The sequence below is a fragment of the Xiphias gladius genome, chromosome 14 (assembly GCF_016859285.1).
Source record: "Xiphias gladius isolate SHS-SW01 ecotype Sanya breed wild chromosome 14, ASM1685928v1, whole genome shotgun sequence".
Lineage (NCBI taxonomy): Eukaryota > Metazoa > Chordata > Actinopteri > Istiophoriformes > Xiphiidae > Xiphias > Xiphias gladius.
The window spans coordinates 19,488,044-19,504,486 of record NC_053413.1 but is presented as its reverse complement, the minus strand read 5'-3'; the positions used below and the strand labels follow the sequence as shown (position 1 = coordinate 19,504,486).

General features: G+C 41.8%; 1 protein-coding gene across 2 annotated transcripts in view; it reads right to left on the bottom strand.

Annotated features, from left to right (window-relative positions):
* cacnb2b (calcium channel, voltage-dependent, beta 2b) overlaps positions 1-12,793 on the bottom strand; it is a 28,102-nt gene extending 15,309 nt beyond the window's left edge. For both annotated transcript variants that reach the window (XM_040142673.1, XM_040142674.1), the window contains exon 1: positions 12,351-12,793. In XM_040142673.1, the coding sequence (XP_039998607.1) occupies positions 12,351-12,368 (18 nt within the window). In that variant the 5' untranslated portion in view covers positions 12,369-12,793. The remainder of the gene's footprint in view (positions 1-12,350) is intronic.
* Between the last annotated feature and the right edge of the window lie 3,650 nt (positions 12,794-16,443).

Genomic DNA, 16,443 nt, shown 5'->3' with positions numbered 1-16,443 from the left:
AATGACTTTTACGATATTTAAGCAAAACCATGATTTTTTTTCCCTAAAGTTGGATTTACAGTCACGTGTTTAGTAGCTGATGAATGCCAAAGCCTATGCCATACTGTGGCTGACACGCGCCCCATGTAAGAAGCCACGGGGATACCACATGGTAACAGCAACAACAGTGACTGTTTGACTTTGGCTGTGTGTGTGTTTTCTCCAACAACTTTCCTGTGCTGTTGGAGATAGTTGATAGTGAGGATAACATGAACCAAGTTGTTCAGTAACACACACTGAGCCATTCTCACTGCAAAGCCTGCTCACTGCGTTGCCCCCTCTCTATCAGGGTGACTTAAAGAACATACCCACAACTACTGCACCACAGTGGCTCCCTATTCAGTAAGAGACACGGTGAAATAAGAAGTTACAGTGATGTAAGTCCAATTCTATAAGTATGCACATTGCCCACCATTAATCTATGTCACCGGGAAAATGAAAGAATAAACACATTTAATCTATTCAAAGCAAGAAACAGCCTGATCACATATTATAAATCTGTCTAGTGTTGCAGTAGCGCTATCAATAGGTAAATTATGAGACTGAACTATAAACTAAAACCTATGGTGGGTCTGCTACTAGCTGCTTGCATTAAGTATAAACCCACCTTAAACTTTACCAAGTGTTTCAGTAGCTGGAACCCAAACAAAGGTTGGACTCGGGACGTGAACTCCAACCATCCCGACCATCTGTGCAGTATAAGAATGTCACACTTCCTGGATTGGATTGCGAAAAACATTACCAGTCACATAATCCAGACGGCAATAATGTTCGCACTAAAAACATATTCGACAAAGCATTAATGTGTTTTGTAGGAGCCTGTTCATTAAAGAGGCTCACGAGGCTACACTGAGTGAATATGAATGTCGGTCCAGACTGTGTTCACTACTCAAACCTCATGCTCAACCAGCGGGGAACAATTTCCCTTTGGCTCTCCTTTACCCCTTCGCCCATTCCCACTCTCCACGTTATTCCGAATGAGTGCACACTGCGCTGCCTGAGATACTCTGACTTTGACAATGATGGATTATGCAGCTTGTCATTACTATAGGACAACAGTTATGAGGGACCTATCTTCAACTCCAAAAGACTCAGCTTTAATAGCTTGTGCTATGAAATTAAGTCAGAAGACTGAAGGAGAGGTGGAGGAAGGGAGGACGAGAAGCAGGGAGGAAGGAAGTAAGAGGGAGGTGAGAGAGAAAAAGAGACTGTACTAGGAAAGTGAAGAGGCGATACATGTTGAATGAAAAAAGAAGAAGAAACAAGACTGTGTGTTCAGACACAATGTGAAGCAAATTTAAGAGGCAGTATGACAAAGTGAGTGAATCTGTCCAGGATGGTGGGAAATGATTTTATTTTATTTTATTTTATTTTGTTATATTTTATTTTATTTTATTTTATTTTATTTTAGTTATTTTTTGTTCTGTGGAGGGGCGGAGTTGAACACAAACACACAGGTCCACTCCCACAGACAGGGCTGGTACTTGCATTGTTAGCTGGGTTACCGCATAACTCTGCACAATGGATACATTGGCTGTTTGGGGTGAATCTAGATGGACTGCACAAGCGGACCACTGGTTAAATTTGTGCAAATGACGTGAGGCAAAAATTTGCTTTCCTTTCTGTTCAAACCTTAAGAGTGTACAGTCACACTAGTGGCTCTGTGATGGCTGTACTTAGGCATAACAGTGTTTTGAGCTAATGTCACTCTGCTTGGCAATGCTAACATGCTGACGTTAAGCAGGGCCTAATATTTACCAGGCTCAGCATCTGAGTTTACGCAATTGCTAACATTTGCTACCTGGCACTAACCACAAACTACAGCTGAGGATCATGGAAATATCATTAGTTTAGTGGGATGGACACAAATTTCAAAATACTTGATACTTAATTAGAAATTGAGCAAAAAGTATTATTAAAATGAATTAACCTGTTACCAGCAACCCCATTTTTGTGCACAAATAATGTACCCAAAATAAAAAGGTTACTGTTCTTCAACCCTTCAAAAGTCAGAATAAGTATAAGAAATACTGAATCAAAGTTGCAGAGGCACAAACACAGTAGAAATGTTTTTTTTTTGTTTTTTTTTGCCTTGTCTATTTAAAAAAACAAAAACAAATGTAAGTCCTGCAGTGTGATAGAATCAGGAGACTTAGAGCTTTCAAAAATGTATTGTTTGTCAAGGTTGTGTGAAGATTTAGTCCAGTACAGAAAAAAACACACTTGAAGTAACGTTACCAAGGCCAAATCATCCCACAGGTGGGACCGTGTATTTCAGTGAGTCAGGAAAAAAAAGCAAAATAGAAATGCTCAGTCGCTCAGAAAGCTAAACTGAAAAGAAACTGAAAATAAATTATCGGTATGTTCCGTAAAATAGGAGAGGAAAAAAATTAATTTTTTTTTAATTTAAAAAATTGTAAAAATACATTAAACTTGGATGCAAATAAGACCTCAAACAGTGTGACTAAAAAGAAGGATGAGGACATGATGTATTAATAAGGTGGGACATTGTTGGTAATTCGAGAATACAAAAAAAGCAGGATAATGCAGTAGAGACAACGTGAAAACAGAGAATTCGACATAATGGGGAGGGAATAAGAGAGGAGGAGGAAGTAAATCTCCCTGGGGCAGAATTATGCCCAGGCATGGGTTTTTGTTTACCCACGACTGGTGTAGACATCTGTTCGCACAGCACCCGCCTCTCCTGCAAGCCAATGTCACCCAGCCAATAGTACAAAACGCCCCCGCTGAATTATTAAGCAACGATGAGCTCACTACTGCAGGTGACTTAGAGATCTCTGCTGTCTCGGAAAAGGGGAAGCAAAAATTAGGGAATTGCATGATTTATTGAGAGGATTTTTACCCGAGGAAAAAGTCATGCCATACCTTAGTGTATAGTATGAAAATGTCAGCATCGTTCACATATCTTAACTTACTGCTTTAGTGTGGGCTGTCTTGATGTCTATGTCAGTGGTCTGTCGCATGCAATTTAAAGCATACAGCTCTAGACTGTATTTTATGAAAGGACAAGTTTTAAAATCAAAAGAAATATTCATACTAGTAAATTAAAAGGCAATAACTTTGCTCATATGAATGTTTCAGTCTTAGCTTTTTACCCCAGCATGTGTGTTGAAGCAATTTATATTGTTAAACAACTCCAAGCCCCAGTTTTTAACTCAGGCACTTTTCCATTATAAATCGTGGGTTAGTTTCCGAGACTTTAGAGCTGAAAAGATCACTCATTTAATTGATTAGTCAATTGACCTATACGGTATATTCTCTCTCTTATGTCCACATTTTGTCATATCCTTTATAAATGTCTACGGCTCCTCTAAGTTGAATTTTTCTTTTTCAGTCTTTTTTTTTTCTTCCAAACTCTCCACCCCACTCCTTCGTTAATCCCTCTATCTAGTCACCTTCCCATCCCTTTGCTGATCCCCCTGTCCCTCCCTGTTGGAGAGCCATCCCAGCCCATTAGTGTGATTACGGGGCTGAGAGAGTGGGCAAAGGAAGGTGGAGGACAAAGATGACGTGAACGAGTAAAGCCACGTTCTCTCGTGCGCTACCTGAAGGTGACTCCTTTCCCGCTCAAAAGCGTGTACACAGCTCTTTCGGCACATGCCAGGGGAGTACATTAGGAAAGGGGCGTCTGATTGGGGAGATGGACTCCATCCCTAAACTGAAATAATCAGAGCCATTGAGTCACCAGGAGCCAGCTGGCTGGACTAGAGCACTGCGATTCCCCAGAGGACAAACTGAACTCTGGGCTAGGTCTTAAAGAAAGGCTGAGATACAATTTATGTTCACATTGAATATATTTACAACAGTTTGTCCAAATTATTTATATTTATTGATTGATTCTTTTCGGTACTTGAGAAAAATTATGTCTGCATTGATCCTTCCCTCCTTCCCTCTCTCAATTTGTAAGAACATACTTAGAACAAACTACAGAAAAAAAGGTTATGTAGATTTTATGGGGATCATGGGTATAATGAGTGACTGTGCAAAACGACCCAAAGGAATGAAAAAACATTCTTGTGTGCAAAAATGGGACAAAGCAAACTTTCCTACATAAACTTCAGACCAAAGAAAATTAGCTAGGACAATGTAAGAACCAACCTTTAGCACAAAATACTGACGCCGAGGCCATGCTCAATTAATTTCAGTGTCCTTGATGTAAAACAATAAAGGAACCCTCAAATTACACTCACACTTCCGAAAATACTCCCTCAGTTCAATCATGGTTAGACATCATTTTAACCCGACATGCCAAAACATACTGTTAAAAAAAATAACACTTACAATGAAGCATAAATCTCACCTTTGAGTGGCTTGACCAAGGTTGTTTGTCACAGGAGAAATTGACTCGCTGCTGCTCTTTTGCCTAATCGAGGGCAGAAAAAACACCCACTGCGACCTCACCTCTCACCAGACAGTTGTAGTGGGTGTTTCACCAGTCTCAGGGGCCAATAATGAACACATTACTGTTTAGAACACCAGAATATTAGGATAAGGATATAAGGAAATGCACTCAAAAATTCACTTGGACAACCAACACACAGGAAAGATTTATGCTTTATCTTAAGTGTTCTCAATCAATATGTTCCTGTTTTACAAATATAAAAAAAAACTTCAAGGATGAGAACTAACTGGTTGACTTGACAGATTGCACATCTGGTAAACAATTCACCTAATGGCAGTGCATAGCCGCTTCCCTTAGCTTTTCAGTGCGAAGAATCTGAGACTGTCTCCCATATAGTGGATGAAACCGTCCCACATTGGGCTAAGTTGGGCATTGCGCAACACAAGCTTTAAAACTATTACAAAGAACACAAACAAATTCAGATTTTAGCCATTTTATATATACCATCACGTAAGTAAATGCACCTAAAATGTCTATTGAAATATTGCGGAACTTAACTAGAAAAAAAATCTCTGCAATAACTAAAGGGTGGTTCATATAATAATGGTTAACTGTGTGTTTGAAAGCTTGTCTGGTTATGTGACCACTGGCTTTGCTTGCTCCATTGAGCTGGACGGTACTGGTGCTGTATGTCTCAGGATGTTGCTGTGTCCCCCAGATCTCAGCCATTAAGTTGGTGGATAAAATGTCACCGTGATGAAAAGGAATGATGGCCGAAACTACAAAAAAATAAAACTCATGTCGTAAATACCCCAAAACTGTGCTTTAATGTCACCCTTTTATGTAATTATTTGGAGCTTTAAAGGGCTCTTTAATTTAAAGTGGGAAGCTGTGACAGGGATGAATCACGAAATGCCCCACTCACTACGGTAGAAATGGTATACAGTATAATTTCTGATGATGAGAAAAATCCTTCCAGCCATCCATCCATCTTCCCTCTTCTTCAGGCTGGGCAAAATACCTCAAGCGGAGCGCAAGTAGAAATCATCCACTGCAGCAGATAGTATACAACTTGTGCCACTAAAGATATCTTTCCCCTCAACAAATGGGGGGTGGTTTCCACGGCAACCGCTGGGCGAAACATGCCAGCTAAGCACAAATGACTCCCACTGATGAAAATACTTTAATTTATATGCTGTGATCCTCAGAGAAATACACATAAGAAGAAAAAAAATATATATTATTCTCCACTTCTCCAGCTCTAAGTCCTTAACTCCAAGTGTTTAGTGAAATCCACTACATCCCCATAGACTAATTAAATAGGCAGTAATCGAGTAGTACATCTAAATCAGTGGGAGATCCATTGAAGGGCTCTTGAACAGACAGACAGATCTCCATAGAGAATGTCAGTATAATTAGGTCAGCTTGGCAGCGTTGAACATCAGTGCTACTGTACTTCTCACAGCTGAAGATGTCAAACATCTAACGGCAAACTGTCAATCACGTCGGCTACACGCCATTCACATGAATCAACATACGCTCAAAGTCATGTGTTTACGCCTTCACAGGTAGACTGATAATCTCTCACCCACGTGCGCACACGCACACACACACACACACACACACACACACACACACACACACATAAATGGCATAAATAAGCATTTTAAAAATACACAGAGGAACAGGAAGAAAGATGATCTAATAATACAGTAGCAGCAGATTCTTGCTTACCCTGCATGGTATGTGCATATTTCTCACATGGCTCAGACTGATCCAGCATCACTAAGCATCAGAGCAGAATCCACATGAAAGCAGCAGTGTTGAGGTAAACTATGTGAACATATAGCTCCACGGTGACTGGGAAAAGCAGGGTTCAGCACACTGTTGTCTAGATAATGGGGTGGGTGGCGGGCTACAGGGAGTGAATGTGTGTGTGTATTTGTGTGTGTGTGTGTGTGTGTGTGTGTGAGAGAGAGAGAGAGTTTGCTTGCCTTAGTGGGCAGTGTTACTGTGATTGTTTGCACTGGGAGATGCAGTGTGTGTGCTCTTGCTACTTGCTCCAAGCAGCTTTCGGCACCTTGCTGGCGGCTCCCCAGGTGCTGCCGTTATCTATGTCTCATTTATAGCTATGAAACAACAACTACGGAGAAGAGCTTCCGCAGCACAACACAGCAGCTCCAGCATGAGCAGATCTGCGATGCCTCCAGTATTTGCACTGAACTTGGTGGAGGGATGGGGGATGGACCAAAGAAGAACCCATTAACTTTTGGGGCAGATTTGGATCTTTTACTGTGAATCTGAATTTTTTTCTCAAGAGTCCGGTATATGTTGTCTGACATTGGGCTCGGCGGATGTCTGCACTCTACTGAGTGTAATTGTAGTTGGTTTGTTTGTTTGTCAGGCTGTTTATTTGCCAGCAGGATTATACAAAAATTACCGAGCCAATTTATACCAAACTTATTGGAGGGACTGGACGTGGGCCAGGGAAGAACCCACAAAATGTAGGTGAAGATCAGGTTAAATGGGCAGATCCAGGAATTTTTTTTATCACTTTCCCCAACATTGCGTCATTTTTCGTCTCGATGGAGGTATGCACTCTACTGAGTGCCAGTCTAGTTAAACCTGCATCGTGGTCAAAATGACAAAAAAGATTTAACAGCACTGGAAAGGTGCGAGTAAGGGGCTGATTGATACCTCACTCAGCATGTTATTATTGATGTGCCACTTTTAAAATACTGTCACATACCCATGATAGTGGGTTAGTAATGGTTTAGTGCTCATGTGAGGACTCTGAGATTCAGTTTCAACCACAGACTGTATATAAAAACGTTTACGTACATATATAAACTTGTAAAACACTGTGGACAAAAGCGACTACCAAATGAGTAAATGTGAATGTAATTATATACTGTACATACAGTCTATAGTCTATATACACAAAATAAGCAAACTCGGGATTTACAGAAAATCCTGCATAAATGCCTCCAGAGATGTACAGATAACTTTCCTTCCTGCCTCCAACTGTCAGTGCCCCCTGTTGTCTATGCAGCAAATGAACAGGACTTTAATCTCCCGAAAAGTGGATGCCAAAATAACTCCTCCCTTTTGCAACACTTTTGGAAAGCAGCCTGTGTTATGTGATATTTTTCACAAGTCACAAGTCCAGCTGCTTGACCTCTATGACATGGATCTGAATCAACCGTTGTGACAACCAGTAGCAAAACATCTTTCAACTGGAATGGGCAGTTCAGAGTAGATCTGCTGGTTTTGGATGACAAAGTATTATAGTAGAGCCTGTTGGTGTCTTTGTCCCCTTTAAAAGATGTAATCATTTTTATCTTGCGTGAACAAGTATTTTTTACGAGAAAAGATCAAAACTGTTACATATTCACACTGAGTATGTCAGGATATTCTATCTGATCTGCGGATACATTCTCGGCCAGAAGACTAATAAGCTTCATTAAAACCTTGCCGGTGAGCTACAGTGGAATAAGTTGTGCATCAGAAAGGAAAAAAACACTGCCTGCTTCCCAAACACCCTTTACTTCATTGTGGACTTTAGAGTTGGTCAGTATATTCTTATTTTGACTAATTTCCTGTCCGTCCTCCAATGAGCTGATGGCACTAGGCCCAGGTGTTCAAAAATTCCTCATTTTGACCTATAAATATTTTCTCGTATTGGCTCTGTCGTAGCTGAGGAACAGTGATATTTTATTGGATAACTCCAAACCTCTAATATTTAGCTGCTGCTCATTTGCTTATGTTATTCCGTTGATGCCTTCTTTGCTACTCTGTCTTGTGGTTATTATCAGCCCGTTGATTTGCACGCACTGTGCGTTCCAGTCCGGTTTTTTTCCAAGCCCTGTCTAATCAGTTGCTTTGCATCATCTGTCTGAAGGAGACTGGCTCCATGCCCTCAGCCTGATGCTACCATAGAGCAGATATGGCTGGGCTGGCAACGCCACCTTTACTTTGGCATGAGCCTCCGTCTGTGGTGTTCAAGGTTGCAACACGGCCCTTTAGATCTACAATTACAGATCGAAAGAGGCAGCAAATCTGTTCTGCACTAAATGTAATTTATGTCTATACAGTATTCTAATATGGGTTTGATCTTTATTACTGATGTTTCCAGTCTGTGGTTACAAATTTACAAAGAGTTTAAAAGAGGAAACTACTTCAATTAACTGACTGTGGCTAAGACCCACTCCCCTTATTTACTGTTGCTGCACGTCAACCTTTCCATTCTCACACAACACACATGCTGGGCTACAGTACATTGATTTCCATAGAAAATTTACCACTCAAAATATTCATTAATCTTTGAAATAATATTTCCTTGATTTCAGATAGTAGTGGACAGAAGACGCCTTTTCAAATCTAGTCGACGACGATGGATTTTGCCATCTGAAATGACAAATATCGCTGCAGATTTTCTTGGCTGTAGTCATCTAGTTAATTTAGCTAACATTAGTTGGCTTCATGAGTTGGCTGAAAACGCTGCCTCTGGCTGACTTTTTAATGTTTCAAGCTGACTCGTATAAAGACGAGAAGCCCATACAAGGGGTCTTAAATATACACTTAATGGCATCGTACATAAAACTAACACTCAGGCTAAAGGCGCATGTCCCAGGAAAGAAGTCCTCATTCTCACCAGTTGACGATCCAAATAGAAGAAATACATAAAAAACATTGTTCATTTGTGGTGCTATTTAGTCCTAGTGTTATGAGTACAATAAAGAAAAATGTAATATCAGACATTTAATTCTAACATAACCCTGTTTAGCTGCTTAGCTTACATACTGGGACAAACATTATATATATATGCTTTATTGTTCATACTTTCAAACAGTATGTTTCACATTTAAGGTTACATGAGAAAAGGTTTTAAAGTTCAGGACCAATTTTTGGCTGTTGTTTTTGGAAGGTAAATTTCCCCAAATCCAATAGAACAGGATGGACACGGTAACATTAGTCCAAAACTATAAATATAGCCTCCGGGACCAGCATCCACACAGTGGGGAAATACTACACATTGGATGTACTGGTTGTTAACAAAGCTTTTTTAAATGTAACCTGCACCCCATAATAATGTCATGTGAAGTGCTGTTGGCCTTGGAAGTAACGCATGATTACTACTGTAGGTAGTAAGCTAGTAAGCCGTGCATGCTAACATTTGCAGCTTTCGTTAGAACAGATAAACACACATTCAATTCTTACATTTTTTTTTCTTTATATATTTTTACTTTTGTATGAGAGACACCACCATCAAAACCCTTTCTACACGGAGTATAGAACCAAAGACTAAGCTTTTCTTGTAGTGTGGGTTCAGGCCTGAATGAAGAAGTAATGATACAAAAGTATCATAACACGACCTACCATTTCCATATCAATCTGCAGTTAATGAATACTCATTCATGGCATTTAACTTACTCTATAGACAGAATCTACACATTTACTAGGACATCAAAAAGCAAAGAAACAAAAAGAAAAAAGGAGATTTGACTCAAAGAAAAGCAGAACCAAAGACTAAATTTGAAAAAATCATTACAGGGGAAAAAGCAGTGTGTATCTCGGCTCTCTCTCTCCCTCTCTTGCTGGGTCATGATTGTCTCTGAGTAAGGGGATTAAGATAGCATGCGTCAATCCAGGATTTAGAGAGAGAGAGACGAATGCAAACTCCTCACAGTCAGCCAACACTGCTGTTTGGACTGCATGTGCTCGAGCTCCCTGAGAGTCATCAGATAGGGATACAATAGCTGTATTAATATCATCTATACGACTTAATTCCTGGCTTGCTTGGCTCCTGTAAAAGACACGTTTCATCTATAGTTCGTCTCTCCGCTCCTCTGTGCTGCACAGCAGCATGATTAGAGTTGCAACATGATTAGAGTCGGTGTAAGGAGGGGTGTGTGCGTGTGTGTGGATTATAAAAAAGCATTTTGCCAACCATTCATGTTATGATCAGTTCTCTTTTTTTTTTGCATCGAGGCAATTATTAAACCACCATTATCACTGCAACTGTCACTTTTCTGCAATATATAAATGTTGACCAGATTTTTGTCACGTTAAACGCAAAAAAAATATATATATACAGAAGGGGAAAAATGAAAACAATACAATGGTAAACTTGGAAACAGCCCTAATCCCAAAGGAAACAGCTCTACCAAGTGTTTTTCTAGAAATTTCCAGACAGCTCCAGCGCATTATGGCTCCACTTCCTGCCTGGAAGAGGAGCAGGTATCTGCATGTAATGCCCCAGTAGCATCTACTAAGAGGCTTTTCCTATTCTGGGTAACAGGTAGTGGGCCAGCACTAACCACCACACTGAAATCCAAGACAGTAGGCCATCCCCAGGTTTCCTCAAGCTCCAGTTTGTGCCTCCCATGTGTTATCATTATATTCCTTTACGTTCACTTAAAGGAATGTGCTAGCACGTTGATTATTTACATATCCTGCAGATTCAAAACAACATTAGCATTCATTTGGAGTCATGCTTTCTGGCTACCTGGAGAACGTAGCCCCAATATTCACTCTCCTTTAGCTGTTTTTGGGTCTCCACCAACTCCTGGGGGAAATATCTGGCTCTTTAGCTCCTAAAAGCTCCACTATGTTCACCAGCTAGTCTCCACCTGTTGTCTGCCTTCTATTTAGTTGGCGTACAGTGGGTTTTTGGAGCCTTTTTGCTAAAAACTGCTGCTTGCTCCAGCCAAAATGAGAGCAGTGAGCGCTAACTAAAATAGTAAAGTTGCAGGCTTGAAAAAACAAAACAGTAAGCTCAAAGAAACTAATATAAAAAATTTTCTTATAGCCCTATAATTTTTATAGCTTATAGTTCCCCAGGTTTAGTCTCTATTTCCTCTACACACACCAGAAACCCACAAGTTCTTGCTTGTTTTGAATGACACATAAGAAATATGAATGCATTATTTTCTAAGAAAATATCAAATAATAGCAGGTATCAAATATGGAGAAATATAACGATGATAAAACTCGTTCATTTTGGTTCGCCTTTGTCCAACTTAACGAAAGGGCATGATCTTATTTCCGCCTACCATGTTTGTGGCCCAGGAAAGCTAAAGATCTTTTTTTGTTATGCAGTGGACAGATTTTTTTTTTTTTTTTTTTTTTCATCCAGATGGTTACAACAGGCTTTAAGGATTCTGGAAAAATCTTCAGAGCAGCAGTGAGTGCTGTTAACAACCCTGTGGGGTTTTCAAAGATCGACAGGTGGATGTTTAGCTCAGTGACTTGAATGTAATGGTAATGCCCGAGAAGCAGAAAGGGCTGGTTTTTGCTCACTAAAATTCCCTCACTCTCACTGCATGTGGCATTACAATTGGTTTTCCTTATTTAGGAGGAAATTACTTTTTTCAAGCAAGTGATGAGACTTATATGGTAATACCATGACTGTTCTACTCATGTAATAAAGATATATTTCAGGGAATCATACTAAGTGTACGGTTTGTACAGCATGTGGAAGAGAAACCTAACTACACTTTCCGCTCCTATAACGTATAAACTTCCATCACACATGGAGTGAAAACAAAGCCAAATGCGCACAGTTTCATTTCCTGTAGCCTGGTCACCAAGTTCATAAGCAAGTCCAAGGGTCAGAAGCGAAAGAAATGGTGCAAGGAAAGGGATCTAATCCATCTGATCTTTACAGGCCACTGGTTATGCAGCCATCTCTCTGAGGCCGGTGGTATTCAATTGGACACATGACGTGATACACGCATGAGGATATGCATCTCTATCCGCCCTGCGCGTTGTGCCTGTTTTAGTGAGCGCAGTGATGCGGAAAGGCCTCACACAAGGATTAACGCCCAGCGCAACAGATGGCGCGTTCTCCTTCCCTTCCTGTTCAGCGCACACACACACACAAACACGCGCGCGCGCACACGCACGCGCGCCCGGTCGAAAAACACGAGACTCTCGGATATTTTACCTTTTTCTTGGGCGGCATGATGATTACAGCAGTCCACGAGTGTTACTCCACGGTTGTAACGACCAGTTCAAATTATCGTTCACCTGGCTCCAGTAAATGGGACACGGGCAAGTACGCCATGAGACTGGCTCTACCTCGAGGACAGGTGGATGGATCCGAGGGTGCCGTTAACTTTGACAAGAACGCCGTTCTTTAAGCGCCGTTTCGTGCGTAAAGGTGAAATAGCTCCCAAAGCAGCCGCGACGCGCAGGACTACGCCGGACACACCGGATGAGTTGAGTGAGGGGTTTCACTTATTGTGAGTTGAGTGTTGTTACCCTTTCCCGAGTCCTGGGGGGTATTAACGGCTTATTTCTCGGTGCGGCATCTGTTGCGCCGCACACCGCTCACTCTGACCTCAAGCGCCGAGGGAAGGTGTCCGGGACCGTCCGAGCTGCCCGTGAGCGTTGAGTAACGCAAAGTGAGGGGACGTCTCACCGATGTTGCTTGACCGGAGTCGGTCGCGCTCCGTCCCCCCCCCCGCGCGTGCGATGCACCCAAACAACTTCCAGGGCGTTTGGCTGCGCAGAGAAGAGTATTGTTATTACGGCCCAGCTCCGAAATAGAAAGAGGAAGTCAAAAAGCTAGCAGCGGTATAATTCCTTCACAGCATAAACCGCAACTACAGACGAACCCCCGTATTCATCAACCGCAGAGCGCAGTCATGATATTCTCTCACCACATTGGTTCAGTGTCATTATGTCACTAGTACTTAAAACTTCTGTACTTGCCAAGTATCAGCCACACACAGAGCAGAGGCTGCCCTCGGCTCATCACTGATTTCCTTCTCTTATCCTCAAGTTTCCCCAGACAGTGTGGATCTGGTTAAACTGATCCATTGCAACACTCCATTGCATTTAGTTAACAGCTACTACAGTTACCTGTTATTCTGGGTAAATGTGTGAGAAACTAATTTGTATACATTAACTACCAGAAAGTATATGGTATTAGGCTGCAGGTGTAGTTTGGCTTTGATTTAACAGCACCTGGCCCAGTTACAAAATTTGAAAAAATAAAACAACAACATTATTTTACTTACCTCTTGTATCTGGCCATGCAGATTGCTTTCTGGGCCAATGAGAACACCAAGATCCTGTCCTCTGGATTTATTCGCCTTATGTTGCGATTTTTCAGATTAAGTATTGTAAAATGAGTCTGTTTTTTTTTTTTTGGGGGGGGGGCAAAAAACAAAAGCAAAACAAATAAATTAAATGTTAAAGGGATTTATTTCCACCAGGATTACCTGGTGAGGTAGAGGAGTAATATTCAGATGATGATGTAAGGAAATAGTCTACATAGAAAATATTATCGAGCAGTAAAATTAATGGGATTGGTTTTGTTCTTATATTTTCAAAGAATTAGTAGAAAAGACTCCCAGTGAAGCAGCGAGGTGAGCGGACAGACATCTCCAAACGTGGAGAAATAAAGCAAAAAGGATCTGTGTGGCTGGTTACAACCACTTAAGAACGAAAACATGTTTTGTAACTTGGGTAAATTGACCTTTTCAAATGGTGCTAAAAGTGGTGTTCAACACTCTGAAGGGTTAAGCAGGGAAATCAGAATGCCCATCCTGAAAATTGAATACTTTTACTTATGATACCAACATACTTTTGCTTTAGTAAAGCTTTAAGTGCAGGACTTTTACCTTTATGTATTTCTACATTGTGGTATTCCTGGAAAAACAAAGAACCTGAGTACTTCCTCTACCACCGTTTAAAGGTAAGCAACACTGCATGGCCTGTAACCCGGCCAGGCGGGGGACATCAGCAGATGGGCAATATGGTGAAGTACCAGAATCATCAGGGAGAGCTTTGGGAGCCGCGAGACACAGATGAGAGCGTTATATAACTGTGATTGGAAAAGAAAATGCTGGGCTGCAGTCAGCTGGGCCACGCTGTGACCGTGTGGAAAATGGAGCTGTGACACTCACCTCTGGGGGTCAGACACACATCTGGACCTACACGACACAAAGCCGCAAACACACACACACACACACACACACACGCAGGCCACAGATACACAGGTCACATTTAACCCGTGACCTGGGATTGAACCAGACTCGTGGCTTTACTAAATCCGCTCCACGACACCTCAAAATCTCCTCCAGCAGGAGCCAGCTCTCCTCAAGTGCCTACAGAGCCCGTGCTTACTCTTGACTCCCCCTAAACACAACTGTGAAAATGTCACATAAGGCAGCCTGTTCATTCCTGTGCTGCTGAAGGAGCTAGTCATGAGATACAGGAAGAAGATAAAATATTCTCAGTAATCCAAACCTCCATTTATAGAAAGTACCATGCCCCTGTAAAAGAGAGTGGACGTAAGTTGATTTCAGCTACAGCCATAACTCTGGTAAAAAAAAGAGTGAAGAGTCATCCTACTCAGCTGTTACAGAAACAGACAGGTCAGTTTGTTGAGCTTGACATTCTTCACTGTAGAAAAATTAGTTGACAGAGCAGCTCAACTCAAGGTCCACTTACTCGCTTGTTCTGGGACTTTCGACAGTATCACACAGCCCTCACATGTATAATGCGTTTGCTCAGTCGTCATGGAACTGTAGATGGTACACATTTCTAGTCGATATTGATTCTCGAACTCTTGGAGGGGCACAGAGTCGAGGATGTTTGACCTACGTATCTGAATCTACGCCTCAATGGCAACTGAGCAAACTTCTGACGATGAGTCTGATGATGAGGACTGTGTGATATAACTGAAAGCCCCAGAACGAGTGAATGAGTGGACCGTGACTTGAGATTGTTTTGTCAAATTCAATTTCTCTTACTGCATCGTCCACAGAGCCCTACCCGTAAAGCACAAGCCTCCCGTCTCACTCCCCCTCTGCATGTGCACCACACGTGTTAATGTGCACATGTGCTCCCACACATACATAAACACACATCTGTCCCTAAGCTTCTTACAACCAGAATACATGTATGGTGTGTGTGTGTGTATGTATGTATGTGTGTGTGTGTGTGTGTGTGTGTGTGTGTGTGTGTGTGTGTGTGTGTGTGTGTGTGTGTGTGTGTGTGTGTGTGTGCGTGTGTGTGTGTTGTCAAGCTGGGGCCAGTAGTGCAGGGCAGGGCTGTCGGGGCAGGGATGGATGACACGCACAATTTCAGGCAAAGCTCCAGAGCTCGGCCTCCTGCTCTGCCCTCCACTGTTTCCACACAACTACAAACTCCACGTCTGCCCTGACCTAAAAAAAGATTCATTATTGGTAGCGAGTGGAAAAAACTGAAATATTCAGTTCTTTTCATTCAATTGTGGTCATGCAAACTCAGAACACGTTAGCTCCTCCCACTCCACAGTCACTGATTAGAGGCTTACCTTCGTTTTTTTTGGTGTGAATCTTTTTGGTTAATGCTCTTTTATTTTGGGCAGGATGTTGTAATACAGGCTGGAGAGGAGCGCAGAGAATTTTGGGATTGATCTGACCACACAGCTTGTGGACATGTTAAGGCAGATGTGCAAAAGAACAATCAAAGGCAATGTTTTTTTCTGGAATCATGAATTAAGCCTATAAAACATGCTGCTTCTTTGGTTGAAAACGGAGCAGCTGTATTTGGAATAAGCATGAGACCAAACTGCTGCATCCTGAAAATCCTATATATAAATATAATTCATTAGAAGAAAGTACAGCCAAAGATAACAAAAATTCCACAGCGAATAAGGCTGAAATGAAAAAGCACTCAATCTGAACTGTTTTAAATCAAAAACAACCTCCCCCATCATTCCCTCTTCACTCCGCCCTTCACCTACCAGCCAGAAAGGGAGTACTCACCCAGGAGACATTTTTGTTCTTGAGCACTTTTGACATGGCTTGCAGGCGGAGAGGCCAAGGGCCAAACTCCCGATACGCTCAGCGTCCGCACCAACACACACACATACACACAGACACACACACACACTCACAGATGCCAGTCCAACTTTAACAGCAGAAGCAGCGGCCTGCTCAGAGATGGAGACGGGCTTTTCATTTGACGTCCTCCACTGTTTCCCCCAGGCCAACAACCCTCACCAGATTTACATCTGCCTGGAGCATCGCCCTCCAATCACA